This window comes from Cuculus canorus, chromosome 5 (assembly GCF_017976375.1).
Source record: "Cuculus canorus isolate bCucCan1 chromosome 5, bCucCan1.pri, whole genome shotgun sequence".
NCBI lineage: Eukaryota > Metazoa > Chordata > Aves > Cuculiformes > Cuculidae > Cuculus > Cuculus canorus.
This window is the reverse complement of record NC_071405.1, coordinates 19,027,669-19,046,210: the sequence shown is the minus strand read 5'-3', so window position 1 is coordinate 19,046,210 and position 18,542 is coordinate 19,027,669. Positions and strand designations below refer to the sequence as shown.

At 36.7% G+C, this 18,542-nt stretch overlaps 1 protein-coding gene across 37 annotated transcripts in view; it reads right to left on the bottom strand.

Moving 5' to 3' along the window:
* NRXN3 (neurexin 3) overlaps positions 1-18,542 on the bottom strand; it is a 998,348-nt gene that overhangs the window by 103,071 nt on the left and 876,735 nt on the right. For 13 of the 37 annotated variants that reach the window (XM_054066531.1, XM_054066532.1, XM_054066534.1 and 10 more), the window contains 2 exon segments: positions 12,810-12,899; positions 6,404-6,711 (listed from right to left, as the gene is read on the bottom strand). In XM_054066531.1, the coding sequence (XP_053922506.1) occupies positions 6,404-6,711; positions 12,810-12,899 (398 nt within the window). 37 annotated transcript variants of the gene reach the window in all.

Below are 18,542 nucleotides of genomic sequence, written 5' to 3'. Positions count from 1 at the left end.
AAATGTTCAAATATCACTGGTGATAATGTCAACAAATGACAGCATACACCAGCATATGCATGAGCTGTTTTACAAATACAATGTTCCTTATTACTGTAATTATGCTTAGCAGAAATACAAGGCTGTACTTATTTCCATCATCAGTACGTGTCAGCACTTGGGAGTGTAGGTAGCTCTGGAAAAATATTATAGAAAAATCACATTCTTTTGTTGCATGGGTATTGAGCTCCTGGTTCACTATGTAACTTCCAGAAAGGCAGCACACCTGTCTTCCACAGAAAGTGAGCGAAATAATGAAAATGAAGAATTATATTTTAGATTACGTAAGCTTTAGAGGTAATCCAAGTATCCTGATCATCAATAAATATAATTTATACACAACACATAACATGCCACCTATCCCATCCAATATTCAGTTAAAACTTGGAGAATACTTTTATTGCTTTCTCATACAGAACATTATCATAGCATATACCTGTTTCTGGAAAGGTAGCTGCTAAATTACACTCCGAAGATTTTATGTTTCAGTGTGCACTATACTATTCTACATGCTTGTGAAGTATTCAGTCTTCATTTGGTATTACTGAATTAATCACACTGTAATCTACATGAACAGAAGTTTGCATCGAAATTTCTATCCTACATTTGGATTCTTGCATCCAAATTCTGCTTTCTTTCTCTGTCCAAACCACGTTACCATCTAATAGTCATAGAAGAGATGTGATTGTGAATAAGTAAATACCATTTTGTGGATTTCACTGCATCAATTAAACTCTACCATCTCACTGAACAGGACTGTAGTGCTGGAGAAAGGACTGTACTCTGAAACACAATACAGACTGACAGATTCAGTCTCTTTAAGAAAAAATACACGAAGAAGAAGCAGAAAAGGAGGGGAGAGAGCCAGACTGTATAATTCTCAGTGCCAATGGGACTAATGGGCCAATGAAAAAAAAGCTTTTTTTTTTTTTTCTTTAGAGCTTCACAGTCTTGGGATGAAAATGTCACTAGTGACTTAAAAGAAGCACAAAGTAAATTAAAGGCCAATTTCTCTCCCTGCTTCCCCCTCCCCTCCAAATTATTATCTGTGCATGTAAAAGGAAGTGCCTAGGCAAGACCAAGGGTGAGACAATTGCATTTGTCTCAGCTGACAGTGAAAGTCTAATTAGACTAAAAAATCTTCTGTGCTATTTTCCTTTGTGATAAACACAGTAAGAAAGAATTTAGCCCGGAGATGCATGTTATGGAAAGATATTAATCAAGATTATTGAAGTCTCAATCAAAAACACAGTTAGAAGGCTGGAAAGCCTAATGGTTAAAATAAAAGGCAGAGAACTTTATTCTGAGCCGTGCCAATGGGCTAGGCTCTCCATATGAATAATGGGCAGATCACCTCTTCTATTCTTTAGAGAGAACATTCTGCATATTATGTATCACATATTGCCAACCTGTGGCTCTAAGATCATGACTGAAAACATCCACAAGTAATTTAAACTGTACATCTCTGAGCTACAGTTTGAACAGTCTGGCAGTGTCATTATCCTCATCTTAAATATCAAGAAGTTGAGACATGCCCTGAATCTGTAACACAGTTTCTGGTTCCTCATGGAGAACATAACCAGAAGCCCATCTGTCCTCCCAGAAGGGTTCTGATTTCTTTTTCACAGAAAACTTTCTGCGATTTTGGTCCTGAGACTCCAACCGTCCATGTCCTGGGGCAGACATATTAAGAGGCCTGCCCTAGGTCAGTGGACCCTAGAGCCTCCAGAAGTTTATCCGGAGCAGTTCTCCTTAAGGACAATTGTCTGACCTAGACAGAATGGGCCACCTGAAAGCATATGGACAGTCTCCTAAAAAGCTTTGAGCACAGATTCACTAAATAAATTCTGAGCATATAACCAGCTGATGTGAAAGCAGACACTGAGAGAATGAGTGTCCCTTTAACCTGTTTTCACAGAAGTTTCCCAAACCCAGGAATCCCTGGACTACTTCACTAATTATTGAAGCCGTACTTTAAATTAGGAAATACAGACATGTGGGATTCCAGGAACTTTAACAATTGCTAATGAAGCAAGTCAGAAACACGGCAGGGTTGCAAGAATATGACACGGCACAATAGAATGACGCTCACCTAAAATCAGCCTGCATGACTACAAGAGCTAATGGCTTGCCTTTGCAGACTATCCAGGGTAATATGGCAAAGCTGAAGTCCCATAGAGGATATTATTATTACAGAAGAATCTGGCATGTCAGCTGTCCGAAAATGGCAGCAGAAATTAAGTACAACTCATGCCACTTCTGAACAGATTATGCTTGAATCCAGAACAAAACCATGTGTGAGAAAATCAAATCAGCATGTCTATTCAGGAGCGGAAGAGCACAGGCACCGTTTGCAACTTTGTGAAAAAAAACATGAACTGGAACTGCTTTTTCTCTCAATTTCAGTTAACAGAAAATGGTCAGCCTTTGTTATCTTCCTTCAAGGCCTCACTGAAGGATATTTGGATCATAGAAACATTTCTATGAATACAGCATAGTCATACATCTCAACTGTTTCTCACTCAAATCCTGCCTGTCTTTCACTGATCTGAGTTTCACCACTTCTCAGGAATATTATAAATTTAAAGTCAAAATTAAGTTATAAACGTTTAAGCGGTAATATCATTGCCACTGGGTATTTCCACTAATACTCTTCTCTCGATTCTCTTTGCCTTGGATGTTTGTCTAAGACTATATCCCACGTTTGGGATCTTCACAAATTGAAAAGCAATTCATTCATCTGTGCATACACTGTGTATTATTAAAGCACTTCATTTCCCCAGCTGTTTTAGCTTAACTGTGCTTTAAAACACTTCCAACAGTACTCAGACTACCTAACTACAGTAGGTATCTTGATGTACTTTACAAACAGAAGAAATCTTCACAGTTATTATGCTCTTGTGTACTTTCCAAAAAGTGATGTGTAAATCTAAATTCCCTGGATTTTGTGTCACTTTGGGATTACAGACTTGATATTTTGCATGAGCATTATATGCATTTCAAAAATTTAGTTACTTACATAATAAGTAATACAAATAACAGATAATTCTAACACACTAAGAATAATAATTCTCTACCCTGATTCTTGCTATTTTGCACTAGAGGCATTACTTTCATTTTTATCACGTTCGATATTTCTACAATGGGCCAGAACTCTTCTGTGCCTAGTAGACAAGACATGCACAAAGAAAATGTACATTTTGAATCCAAGGAGTCTGCAATCTAAACATAAAACAAGATATCACACAGAAATACAGCAAAATAGAAAATAAGGAACGAAAAAACATAACAACATTGATTGGCTTAATAAATAGCTACCTTGGCTCATCATCAACTTAACCTCTAGCACCATCTGGCATGCACCATGATGAAAGGAGGGTTTCAATGGGACTGGAAGAATAACATGCAGTTGCCTTGTGTATGGAATCAGGAAGCAGAAAGATTCTTATGATCAAATCCAAGAACTGAGTAGAAACATGCTTGAATCATGCTGATCAGAATGGGGAAAGAAGAAGCTAAACTGTGCAAGGCCTTGAAAGTGAAGAAAATTGTTTATTTCTGAGCAGAGAAAGAGAAGAGAAAGCTGGAACAAGATAATAACTAACTCTATTTGTACTGCTCATAGCCTTAGGTAGCTATATTTTACGTTCCCTGAAGAACAAACTTGTTCTATTAGATTTTTCCACCACTTAGATCTAAAATTGTAAGCAGGCTTGACAATGGTGATGTCGAATACAAGCAAGATAAAATAACCATTAGGCATCTGAAAACCATAGATGGAGATACTGCTCAAATGGGAAAAGACAATTTCTTCTCAATTTCACCACACAAATAACACAACTTAAGTTGACAGAATCAAATTCTGCCAAGAGTAAGGAAGAAAGGCAAGACATTTGTGCCACAACAGCAATAAAATGGCTTGATATTGAAATGCAGAAAGTTGTAAAGGAGGTACGTATTGACCTTTATCTTTCTTTTAGTGGGGAGCAGGAAGTGTCGAAGAGTTATTGCTTTAATATCAGCTGAGATGAGGCCATTTGCTGTGGTGTGTGTGTATCCAGAAAATCACTGCTCTAACTATGTTTTTAGCAGCACTGTGACACTTTATTAAATCTTCTTGATGCTCTTTCAGCAGATAGTGGTTTCTACAGATTAGGCAGGAAGCTTTCTGAGGAGTTTCTCTTCAAGTAAGCCAGTGTCATTTCCAGCTTGATCCAGCCCACAAAGGTCCAGGGCTACTCTCTCTTATGCTTTTATAGCTAAACACAGTTCTGCTGCCCTTATAAATTATAGAAAATCTCCAATAATCTAACAAGAGCAGGATCAAGACCACAGACTTTATTCTTCTGGAAAAGTAATAGTACAAAGATTTTCTCTAAAATTACAGCTAGCGACTGAGGAGAAGGAACTGTAATGCTTTCAAAGTTTATGACGAACAGTGGCAAAACCTGGGGTAATTTCCCCTCATTTAGCCAAGACTTTATAAATCACCTATTGGATGTCTGAGGATAATGACTCAATTAACCCCAGTCCTGCTGCCAACTCAATTTACAGAGTACAAAGGGACAATGTTAAACCTTGGCTTGGAATTATTTACTTTAATAGATGTAAATTCCACTGCAGCCAGAAGTACCTCAAAGAACCACAGAGATGTTCTCATTGGAAAGGACCTCTGGAGGTAATCTGGTCCAACCTCCCTGCTCAAGCAAGGTTACCCAGAGTGAGTTGCCCAGGACCATGTACAGATGGCTTTTGAATATTTACAAGCATGGGCATTCCACTACTCAGGGTAACCTGTCTCGGTGCTTAGTAACCCTCACAGCAAAAAGTCCTGTTTCTTAATGTTTAGAAGGAACCACCTGTGTCTCAGTTTGTGTCCATTGCCTCTGGTTCAGTCACTGGGTACCACTCTCATCTTTATACCCTCCCTTCATGTACTTGCAAACATTGATAGTACTCCCCTTCCCCCTGCCCCCCCCGAGCTCATCTTCAAGCTGAACAGTCCCAGCTCTCTCAGCATTTTCTTACAGGAGAAATGCTCCAGTCCCTTAACCATCTTAAAGGCCCTTGCCTGGACTCACTCCAGTAACTCTGTCTCTCTTTTGTACCATGAAGCCCAGAACTGGACACAATACTCCAGATGTGGTCTGACCTCCTACACAATTAAGAGGACAATTTTTGTGTTTTCTTATATAAGTAACTAGAACCACATTAAAAATGAAGAGAATAGTCATAAATATACTCAAATCAAATCAATCCTGATTAAACCTTCTGGAACAGACAGCAAGTAGGCATACAACATGTACAGTTTTCAAAGTCCTTGATTATATTAAGGTCTTCTGTCTCAAGCAGCAGAAACAGTTTCAGGGAAGCAGATGGAGTAATTTAATTTTTTTTATATATACCTTTCTGTGAAGGTTTGATAAAGACACACTGATCAATAATCACTCATCAGTTTCTCATCCAGTGTACACTGAATGAAAGTACGCTCATTTCTACAGGATGAGGTTCTGATGTAAATAAAGATTTTTAAACAATTGTTTCACACTAATTGACACTAAAAAAAATAATTTTCAAACTCTGATCCACTGCTCGGATTGGTCACTTACAGGGTTCTTGTCTCTACACAGACAAAGACAGCCAGTTTGAGGTGTTTATTTCTAATCAGTACCATATTCTGTTTGCCACACAAGTGATTCCAAACCCACTGGATTTTTAGGATGAAAGCACTACACTGGCACAATTAAGCCAGAACATCTGAAATAAATTATTTTGTAGGAACGATTTACGCCAAAGAGGTTGGAGTCTCTCTCCATTGGAACTGATCTTAATAGCATTTCTTTAAAATCTTCTACAGGACAGATATAAAAGGAAAATGAAAAATGGCTCTACCTGGAAGCTCCATTGCTTTTCTTACCATGATAAACTTCATTATTGCAGCCGTATGTACCATCATAATAATAAATAACCATACACCCACCCTGCATTAAGCTTTGTGATTCTCCTAGGAATACATCTCCCCACACATGGAACAGTGGAAACATAGTCAAAATCATGTTCTTGTTCACGTTGAGGCAATCTTACTTACACGAATTGGGTTGCACTAGAACAGGAGCAAAACCTGTCCCCATTATGACGAACATGTGCCATAATAATTCATCTATCTGTTTGTTCACCACACAGAAGGACAAAATTTTGTAGCAATTTACCATACACAACTTCATTAAAATAAATGAAATAATAATAAGTAAATAATTATATGGAGAAGGATTCAGAGAACACGACTCCCATGAACTTGGAAATAAGCAGCAAACCAAAAGACTAATCAAGAAACCAAGGAATTGCAGAAGAATAATTAACTCACCTGGATGCTAGGTGGTGAACGATTTTTCCGGGTTGTAGTGGTGGCCATCGTAGTTGTGGTTTCCATGACTGTAGTAGACATTTCCGGTGGGACAGAGGTTGTAGGTGTTGTTCCCAAGATGGAAGGGACTTCTCCAACGAGCCGGACACTTCCATTGATTTTGATGTTGGGGTTGTTCTCTGCTGCCATGTTCAGCACTTTCAAGCCATTGTAATACAGACCGGAGAGCTGGCCTTGGAAGAGACGTCCTCTGTCTTTCCCTCCTATGGCTATTTGCGCCTGGGTGTTGAAGATCGTTAACTGTCGTCCTAGTGAAGGGGGGTGAATAAGATTATTGCCAGACATTTCTTTCACTTTGCATCTTTCATTGAATCCTGGCCAGGTATGATGGACAACAAAGAAGTAGATTCATTCTTGGTAGTGTTTATGGTGATTGTAGAAATACAATATGGAAATGCACTGCCTAAAGCTCATTATTAAGGAAGATTAGTGTGCAAGCAAGAACAGTTAAAACTGAATGTGATACTTCAACATCCACTCACACATCTAAACTCTCGAAGAGCTTTGACTGAGAAATTTGAATCCACTCTTCTAGAGTTGAACTCAGTTAAAACTATAAATAAGGTTTCAATATGTGGCTATTTTTTTATCAATTTACTTTGCAGTACCCATCAAGCTTTAGCCCATAAATAAATCATCTGTTTTGATTAGTCAAAGAATGGGACAACTCATAGAGCCACTTTTAATAATGCAAAGGTTTTAAGGGGTGGCTTAAGGACAGTAAAACATCAGAAAAATATTGATGGTGATATAAGGATTGTATATGAATCTTAAGACAGGATCAGTCATGATCTTCCACCTATGTATTTCATGTTGTGATGGCTCACAAGTCTACAAGTAAGAAACACCAAATGCAAACATTTGTGGTATCTCTGAAAGAGCAAAGGTTTTCAAATAGTGAGGATATCATAGCGTTTCATACGTTTAAGCCCCAGAATGCCTTACATGTGACTCCCCTTTTACACACAATGTAGGCAGGTTAAGTGAATTCCTCAAGGTCACATCACAAGTGTTAGGATCGGTCTAATATCATATGTAATTAAAATATATTTATTAAAAGCAAATCCAGTAACAATTGCAAATTCACCTAGTTTTGCAAGGCACAAATCACATGCAGCCTGGACTGCTCTATAAATATTGCTTACGTCCCAGGCTGCACTAGATTGACCATTGTAAGAAGTAATTGGCTTCATGCAGTGCAACGGCAGTACCTATAATTTCACTGTTCCTCAGAAGACCAGAGGCATTGCAACTGGAATCTGTTGAACTAACAAATAAACAAACCAAGCATAGCTCAGAAGGGTTATCAGTGCAGCATCAAATCAACTATCATTCAAATATCTACTGTGTTTTCCCATTTTTATGAAGGTTGCACCACATGTCTCTGTCCCACTCCCGTTTCCCAGTTCTCATTCACCACTTCCTCTCTCTAGTCCACCCTGATGAGAGTTGCAAAATGCCACCATGTAGCAAAGCCAAGCCTATAACTCACTGTTCATTCCTTCACAACCAGTGGGTAGAGTAGATCAAAATGTGAGGGAGAGCTCACCAATTTTGGTGGTCGTCGTGACGGGTCTCGAAGTCAAGTGGTGATGCGGTGTTGCATCATCTTATGGTGACAGGATGAACCATGGGGAAGAGAATGGGGACAAGAGAAGAAATGTATCTGAAAGCTGTTCCTGTCCCCAAAGAGGGCCCTAGCTAATTAAGCAAAAGTGTATGGAGAGGTGTAACATGGAAATGTGGAGGTGTGCTGCACATCCCTTGTGCTCCTCACACACATGTTTGTAAATGAAACACTAGGACGTGATCACGATGGAGTAACTCCATTGATGAACGAATGAGAAATAAAAATGGGGAGGGTATCTTGTTCCTGGGAAGTGTTGAAACACCTGATGCAATATTCTGCATCTCAGGAGGTTTTAAATTTACCAGAGGTGACACATGGCTATTAAAACATCAACAAACACACACTGAAGCCATACATCCTCATCATGTGAAAGCAGAATCTTTTGATTTGATTTGTCTATGAGGAAAATAGGATCCAACAATAGTACCTGTCAAAATATTCAGCCTCCTCAGCCCAGCTCCTGTCTGAGCTAGAGGGAAGACCACTGTATTCTGTGAAGGCCAAACTCTTGTCATATACCATGTCCTGAGTTTGGTTTTCTTGTGTTGTGCTTTGGATTTCTTAATGGATATGCTATCAGTTCTTAACTACGTTATTTTTCCTTCTCCTCACACATTCCATCCCTCTAGCACTATATTTCTTGCCTTAGTGTCCCTGCCCCTACATACTTGGACATTCAACTTGTTACTCTTCCCTCCTTCCCACCTCACTCATGAGCAAGTGTCAAAAGGCAGAGGTGAGATGCGTAAAAACAGGGAGTTATTTCACTGATCTTGAGATGTTATACTTGAAAACGGAGGGAAGGTACTGACCATTCAAAGCTTTCCATTTCCATTCCTTTCTCCTCTTGAATGAATACGGCATACTATTTCATCTTTTACCAAAGAGAAAAGTTGGGGGATGATGAGGAAGGAGAATTTTTTCTGTTTCAGCTAGGAAAGCTCCCCAGGTCAGGATAGAAAAGGGGTTCCCTCACTTTTCCTTGAAAATTATGACTCTCCTCAGGATGTCATCTATTCTAACCCATTCTAACACAAGCTCATAGCACAGCTTTAGACTGTCATATCACTTGCTTCATTTTTAAGGATGAGGATTCAGCATATTAAGGCTGAAAAAATGACAATCTCTCCATTTGTGTGCTTCCTTCTGCATTTTCTAATGCTGAAACAAAGTGTACTTCAAGGAATTGGCCCCACTCCAGTAAAGAAGGAACATTTATTGCATGTTTTGTGGTCTCCCTCATTTGTGAAGTGGTCTACCAGTCCAGGATTCATGCACTGTACCACGTAGTTAATGCTGGAGACAGCACTGCTACTAGAAATGGCTAAAAGAACAATAACTTGTTGGAGTCACCTACAACCTGTCATTCCTCATTCCTCACTCTAATGGTGTACACAAGCATGAATAAAGACAACAGGGAAATGCATATGGAATGAGAGAAAACTGTTGACAGAGTATACACATAATTCTGCCACAACAGGCAGCATACCTTTTGATGATATGGTTCTGAAGCCCTAATTTCCCTAAGTAAATTTTTTTTTGGCTACTCAATTTTATTGAAGAACTGTTTACACTAGTAAATTCTACTAGGTATGTAAGGGTTGCAGAGTTACAGTCCTTCTTTTCCAAAGACAACTCTTCCTACTGCTATTTTAGTGTGAAGCTGGAGAAAAATGATGAGCATATTTTAAGTTTCTGTGGTGTTCAGTAAATATTCTGAATGGTTCAAATCCTCATTTCTTTGTTTGCTCTCTCATTGACTTCTTCATTTGGAAAACCGAATAGTAACTAAAAGTATAACAGACAAATCTTAGGGAAGTGTATCCGTTCAGTAACACTAGGAGAGATTTTGGGCCTGATTTTGCAAATCCCAATTCACAATAATAGTTCTTGCTTCAGAAGTAGTCACATCAACCAGACTTCACATGTAAGTGAGAGAGATTTGAAGGATTACAGACTTTCAGAATCAGTTCTTTTGATGACATGCTTCTGAGTCTTTATTAGCTATCCAACTGCAGAATAGGTAACATCTGCACTTGGCAGATACCAAGTATTCTGCTAAGGAAACCTGCTGGGTTTATAACTTCTTAAATTGAACAGTTTAGGACTAATAACTCTTGTGTTGCCCACATATATAATCTCGGGGAAGTTAATGGCATTTAATGCTTTGCTTATTACTCATGTAATTCTAGATTGTAAACATGTGCCCCTCTCAAAAATATTTTAAATCTATAAAATAATAAAAAAACCCAAACGAAAAACTAATGATGCCACATTAGAAAGATATTGTGTTATATTTGTTTCCCAAGAATGAACTATTTCGTTATTATGAATAACGCAACAGTGGTACCACAGAAATACCCAATCTACTTCATTCAAAAATGTCAATCGAAAAGTGTTTCATCTTACCTCACTCAAGCCAAGAACTCATATGGGCAAGACAGATATTCCATACATTGTATCTTTGATGAATCTATCTATGCCTCCATCCACCAGTTCATCTTGTTCCATTTTGATAGCAAACTACCTTTTTACTCATCATCTTTATACTTTGGAATGAAAAATAAAGCTATATTGCCTCAGGTGTTGCACTGCACAATGCTGTTCCCTAACACGTGTGAAGACTAAATTTCCTTTCACTTCAGTAAAAACATGTCTCTACCTTTCTAGCCTAATAACACACAGTGCTTTGAGCGTGTCTGAATGCACAAATATTTTCTCTTTTAGACCCTACTGCATGTGTGATTGTCTTTTAACAAAGCATCAATATCCACAAAAGGTAGACTTCAGTTCAAAATTTCAGGATGGCTTACAAATGAAAGTGCCTTAGCATGCTTACAAGCTCAAACTTGGAGAAGCAGTGACATAAAACAAAAAAGAAAAAAAGAATAAAACCAAAAGAAAACAGGTGGGTTTCTCAAGCACGTGAATTGCATCAAGGAATTGGACATGCATCTGTTTTAACAAAATTGAGGCAATCATTTTCTTTAGTGTTAAAGGGACTTTAGCAATTCAGACTTACCGAAATTATCCTCTTTTTAGTGTTAAGCTTTATTTATTTATTTTAGTTTGATCTTGCAAATCAACAGGGCAACCCACTGAGACTCAATTAGCATTTTCTGTATATCTTTATCTTAAAATTTATTTACAAATTAGCTGAATTAACTGTACCTTAAAATCTTGGTGGTAAAAAAATATTGCTGATTTAGCTACACAAATATTTCTGTCTTACTTTCACAAATAGGTACAAACATTACACCATTGTAGACCAAACTTTAAAGTAGGCAACATTATCAGGTCTCATTGAAGTCAACGGGAAATTAGTGTGTGCAACACTTTGCAGGATCAGACCCTCAACATAAAACTATTCTGACTGTAGTTAGACACAACCTTTGTGATTTTAAATTAATTTATACTGGATAAATCAATATGTTAATTCAGCTGAGAAGATAAGTTTGAAAGAGAACATATTTTTTTTTTCCAATCCTACAAAACATTTGGTTTCATCTTGGAAAGACTGGTAACAAACATAGTCTAAATTAGCACAGAAAATGCATTATCTGAGTTCAAAGGTTGCCCCCTTTAATTAGCAGTGCTTTCTTAAAAGGAAACAAGAGAAGATCATGTTCTGCTTTTTGTAGACTATATGGCAAGGAGTTAATTACAGTGATTTTTCTTTTTTTTTTTAATGCCACATTTAGTATAGAGGGAGAGGATCTTCCTGACTTATGTTGCACTGTATTACCAAGAGCCCAGTCCAAACCCTGCTGAAACCAGTAAGAGTTATTCGGCTACCTTCAACAGGCTTTGGCATGGGCTGTACATGCAAGATATTTTTATTCTCTTCCAAATTCCTGGTAAAAGAACATTACTGTTCTGATACAAGTCCCCTTTCAACAGGTCACTGAGACTATGCAGAACTCTCACTCAAACCAGCTGGACTTATGCATGCTAACAAGCTTTTTGCTGAACTGAGGCCAATTACTCCAGGCAAACCTGCAAAATTAAGTAGCAATGCCTGAGATTAAGTTAGGGAAGAATTTGGTCCATAGATGTATACATCATTTGAGTAGTCAAACTGTACTCCAGGCATAGTATAAAAGCGACAGAACAATCATCTTTCTCTTCTCCCTCATTATAGTATAAATCAAAATGTTAAAAAAGTTTTCTTTACAATATTTTTTTAAATTGTTCTATTATCTTAATACAGTTAGGAAACACACAGCCATAGTGGCTAATTAGAGTACTAAAAAAAAGAAAATTACAGAAAGTGGTTTAACAAATAAGTTTGAATTTTTTTTAAGAAAACTTTGATAATAAGGATATAAATGTCATTTAAAAAGAAAACAAAATAGGAAAATCATGCAGTGGTTAAATTGCCATAATACATGTTGTTGCTCTTCACTCTTCTTTGATTTGTTTTGGGTTTGTTTTTTTTTTTCTAAAGAAAACGTCTCCTGAAATTTTGCTTGTTTGTTTGTCATTACTATAATAGCAAGCTTAGAATTTTGTCCCTTTAACTGCATTTTAATAGCAATGTATTATAGCATGATTTATCAACATATGGCAGGTGGAAGCTGACACAAATTATAATGAAAATTAAAACAGTAATTTATGCAGCAGGCGATTATCATTTAAGAAACATTTATTTGCAGGCTTTAAAAATGAGGGTTTAGAATCAAATGGGTTTAAAATGAAAGTTTTAATGACTGTTACCTTTTTCCTGCAGCCACTCCTCTACGGGCCGGTTATATTTGAAGGGGATTTTCTGTTTTACCATTTGGAACCGTTCACTATCAGTGTTGCCTTTAAAGTTTAAAAAACAGCTTAAAAACAATCTGAAAAGTCAATGAAATTGTTAAAACATCCTTGATTTTTTAGGTTTTTTTTATGAACTTATTTAGCTATAAATAAATAAGTGCGCATGTGTGTACATACATATTTGAAAAGAGAGACAAATTAGTAAGGTGGAGAATAGTTATACATCCAATTGCCTGAGGTTCTGGAAGGTCGAAGATTTTAAATCCTATGAAAAAGATATCTCAGATTGTCCTCAGAGTATTTCTTTATCCAGATAGGTTAGAAGGCATGTGTAATTTGTCTGGGACATTAGACTGTGAGCGTCATGAGTTAAAACATTTTGTTCAGACTCTAGATGTGATTCCACAAGGACATAGCACAATATATTACAGAATCACAGAATCACAGCATCACTAGGTTGGAAAAGACCTCCAGGATCACTGAGTCCAACCATTCCACAGTCAGAAAAACATACAGTTAGTAGTATTTTGATAAAACTTCTCACAGTAGTAGAAGATACGTTAGGACTAGAAACCCAGTAAACAGAAAAAAAGAAAGAATGGGAGAAATTACAAAAAATTAGTGCTGAAAGTATGCAACAGAATGAGTGTTAAAAAATCTGAGAGAGGGAAGATAGAAAAAAAGTGAAGTAAACTTTAAAAAGAAGAAGAGCTGTTAATTAAGGATTCATGAAGGCTTTTGTCCAGTTACCAAAGACTTGGGCCTGTTGCCAGAAGTAAACAGAAGCTTAGAAACTAATTTACATGAGCAGAACTAATTACTCAAGATGTAAATTCTGGTAAATGCAATTCCATTGCTCCATGTTGATGGATAATGGAATTATCCAGTAAAGTGTGTTTTGGAGGAAAGCTCTTATCCCTTGAACAGCAGAGAAAGGAATAGGATTCATACAAAGTCTGTCCAAAGTCCCTGGCCACTGAAAACTCAGATGGGTTTGGCCAAACTCAAGTGCTCAGATTGATAGTGATATGAATGACAGTAAACAAGTATCACTGTTCCGCTTTTTAATATTCTTCAGCCACAGTCAATTCCTGACTCATTCCAGATTTTGCTTTGTGTATTATTTTTAAAAAACTCTTCAGTCAGATAGGCATAAAAAGAGTGCATCTTTTACAAACTTCATTATAACACTGCAGAAAACTACAGAAAGCCCCCAACTTACTTAAGTAATGCTACCATAAGCAGAAATTCAGTAGATCAGTAGTGCTCCAATACATTTTGAATAAATGGTAGTCCAATTGTCAGCAACTGTTCTGAACTATTTGCAGTACTGCTTTTAAAATCCCAAATACAAATAACATGGTTTCATTTATATTTGGCTTTCTGAAACAGATGCTGAACGGTTTTTTCAATGTAAAGACAAGTCAAGGAAAAAATATGTATGACTAACAACTGGCAAGATGCTCCATCCAGTCAACAGGAGACACTTTCATACTGCAAGCAATATGACTAAATCTCATAAATGGTAAATCTCACTTTCTCAATACTCTTTAATATGTAAGTGTTGCTCAGAAATGCTGCCAGATTTTATGAGGTACCTGCTGATGATAGCTATCCTCTTCAGCATCATCTTGTTGCTGATGATGCTCTCGAAAAGGTGCGAGGCACTGTAGTGACACACCAGCTATATTCCCAAAAGAATTCTCATGAAGTAAAGAATGGACCTAATCTCAAGGGGTACTTGTAAAAAATCATAATGGTATTTCTTCAATTCCAGCAGTAAGGAAAACAGCAATTTGGATCTGGGTTAATATCTCGAAACACAATGATGAATATTTAGGACCCCTGCTGCTTATTTGGGGCAACAGGTAAAACAAAAGAAGAGTTTTACTGGCCTGATTCCTTATGGCCTTCCTGGAAAGTAGTCTACTTTTTTTTTCCTTCCATGTAACAGATCTGTCATGGAAAACTGCTCTTCCCCATTGTAGAAAGGTCTAATTAAGCACCAGTTGACACATACTGATGTATCAGTTTCTCTGTCCCAACTCAGATGCCTACCATGTAAAATTTTTTACTGAGATAAACCAGAAAGAAAAGATAAAATACTGGAAACACATTTTGTCAGTTGTTAATCAAATAATTTTAAACAATGTACCATGATGGCTTGGAGTCTCTTACAGACATTAAGTCACCTTAATGTACATTCCCAGTTCTCACAATTCATATCAGAACCAACAAAAAGTATCAATAGTCAGTTCTGTACTTATATGAATACAGATTCATAAACATAAAACATGTTCAGTGTAGGATCTAAAAAAATATAAAGAGCATCTGGGGTAATATAAAAATAAACAAAAAACCCCATCTAAAAGTAAAGAGACATATTAGCAAAACAGTGATTTTTGATCTATCTATTAATAATAAGCTGATAACTAAAGCAGTCTAGGGTCACACAGGTCAATTTTTTTCACAGTTATGTAATCTAAAGGATAGATCTCTTTCCTAAAAGTTCTCCCATTCTTTTATGCTTAAGGGAAGTTTACACCCACAGGATAGAGACCCAGACTTGCTACTTGTTACAGTAACAAAAGTAATTGAGTCAAGCTCACTACAAAAGTAACCTATTTTTTTAAGCTCAGTTAGCATGGCATTCTGCTTATGTGACTTTTTCTCAACAAGCTAATCCGTGCTCTCCTTCACCAAACCTTCTAAATCTCTTAGACACAATCATAGAATTCCTATATCTCCTTTAGGATATTTTTGTTCAGTTGTAGTGTGCCTCTCTGTGTAAGAAATGAGTACTAGGTCCTGACACACACTCGAGGTCCTTCAATGGGACTTGGAGACCTAAACCTCTCTGTGAGCTCCTAAAGCTCTCTGTTAACCAAGACTTGACCACTTACAGAGTATCTACAGCTACATTTGTATTGCATGTGACACAGAAAGATACTGTTTCAGCAGAAATAGAGATTATTTCCCACTTCATAGAATATATTCACAGTAATGACTTCTGGTTAGATGAGAGTGCATTGAAATCTTAACACTGACAGGCAAGAACATTTCCTATAGGGCCAAAGAAATTTTATAACACTCTTTACTCAGAACAAATATCTCCACAGGTTTCATTCATTATGTACATAAGCAACCTTTTACTGGAGACAAAGAGTGATCCAGAGTTCATAGGAACACAAGAGTCAGCCAGGGGCTGGCACGGAGTGCTTTCTCCTCTCTGTGGAGATCTGACTGTAGAAAGGAAAAAATGTACTGCATTGAAATTCTTCTTAAGTAGGACATCGAACAAGAACAGGCCAGCAAGGCTAAGGTAAAAAGGAACAGGGACAATGAAAGAAGATATGATAAATAAATAAAAAATAAATAAATAAATGGGTTTCTTATAATACAGTCCTAGACCCTCAAGAAAGTCAGAAATGACAACTATTCCCCACCATGTATTTAAAGACTTTTTTTAAAAAAAATCAGATTTAATTTAATTTTATTATTAATTATCACTATTAGGCAGATATATTCAGCAAGATTAATATACACATAAAACCCATACCTTTAGAAGCTACAAAAATTTGAAGGACATTAGAAAATTCAAATAAGTTTAAATTGCAACATTAGTTCCTGATCTATTACTTTTTTTTTTTTTTAAATTATTTCAGACATTAGTAAGAATGATTTTTAAAATCTTGTGCATGAGAATGTGTTCACTGACATATCCAGTTACAACATTAAGTTAAAGAACAAGGTTTCCATTGTCAAGTGCTTGGGACAGTCAGTAAATAAAACCACACAATTTTTAAATTAATATCAACTTTGAGTTGTGCTTTAAAAAAATAAACGTTGTACTTGATGTGAAAGTTCAAAAAGGAAGCATCATGGTTTGCAACACGAAATAACACAAGTTCAACATGATGTAAGCTCATTGTACTCCTGACAGCTGCACCATGACATGATTAAGGAGATTCTTTTCCATTTTCATACATACAAATTTTCAGTAACAATCCCTTTTGACCTCAGTGCAAGGCCCTTCTAGAGCCAAATGATACATATGTTCAAACAATCCCTTCACGCAAATAATCTATACAGCCCCCTCTCCCCCCATTTTTCTCTTTGAGTCCCGCTTTGATTCGAGGCCATAATTCATAAAGAATAAACAGGATAAAAAAAGCCATTTAAACTTATTTTAGGAAATACTTATAGTTTCACAGCTCTTTTACCTTCTGAATCAACGTGGGTCTCAAAGGTCCGCAGGGTATAATTTCTTATAGCAAAACTGTGTTGATTAGTGTTGCTACTTGTGATTTTGTAAATATTTGTCCTACCAGAGGTTCTAGCTGCTTAAATGATATGAGTACTAGTAGGAACTGCTTATTCAAAATAACCTTCCTCCTTTTTTTCTTTGTCTGCATAATAAATTCCTGTATATCAATGTGAATTATAATCTGCTTCATGATTTAATCTTCTTTTAAAGAACTGTACCTTAGAAATGCATTATTTCACCTATCTTTTCTTCTTTCTCATGAAAAATACTAAAGCATAACCAATCCAGTTCTCTGAAGACTGGGATAAAGCAAGTCTTTTATTTCATTTAGTACTCATGTATACAACTAAAAATAATTGTGCTGCATCTCTTAAGTATCACTCAGTTTTCCAACGAACTGATAAGCATCCAGGCTCATATGACCTTAAGGACTTTAATAGTAAGATTTTGAAATTTTCTGGATCCCTGAATCTTGTTTAACCTGAATACTCAAATATTTCAAATACCACAGACATTACTAAGGACTAAATAGTTTGGGGAGGAATTTGGCAGAAGAGCTCTTTTTTTTTGTCCCTTTCTTCCTCAAGAAAACCTGGCATCTAATTCATTAATTAAAAAAAAAAACAAAAAAAACCAAAAACAACCCCCCCAAACAACCTATTGGTTGGCAGTTTTCTGTCTTTTTATTCTGGAGCCTTCTGTATCCCTGCTCCACCAACTATACAGTAGTTCAGATTCACGCTTGATAATCTTTAATTTAGATCAAATTAAAATGGGGAAAAAAATCAACAGAATTTCCTTGTGCTAAGCACTATTGGCAGTTCCCACAGGAAATGCTTTTGACACAGCACAACAGTCCAGGGGGAGACAGTTTAAATTTACTCATGAGCAAAGCAAAATTTTCTTCCAAAACTCTACAATGTTGGAAGAAGTTCTGCGTTTCCATTCATGGTTCCTTTAAGAAAACAATCTGTATTGCATTGAGCTTATTTCTAAGCCAAACTGGATTCTTAAGCCAAAGAAAGTAGGAGAGCAATTGAAGCTATGAAAAATGTTGCTTCTTGGCCTAGATACCAATCAAGATGATTTACTGCCTCTTTGGTATGAAATCATAAAGCCAGAAGGTTCCAGCAAATTGCACTGGGCAGAAAGTAAGTAGTTGCTTCCAGGTGGAATATTAATCCAACCTGATGTGTTGTCAAGTCTGTGAAGATGCTAAACAGAATACCATAAGAAAACATTTGTGTATCCTAAATTAATGCCTAAAGCTGTTTTATGAAAAGACACTACAGCAGCAATATTTTCTTCATTCCTTATAAGTCTTCAAAAAGAATGAGACATCGTATCTAATGAGCAGTTATTAAATGAAAGGTTATATGATGATATCAGTGATTTAAGAAAACATTTTGAGATATGTGCTC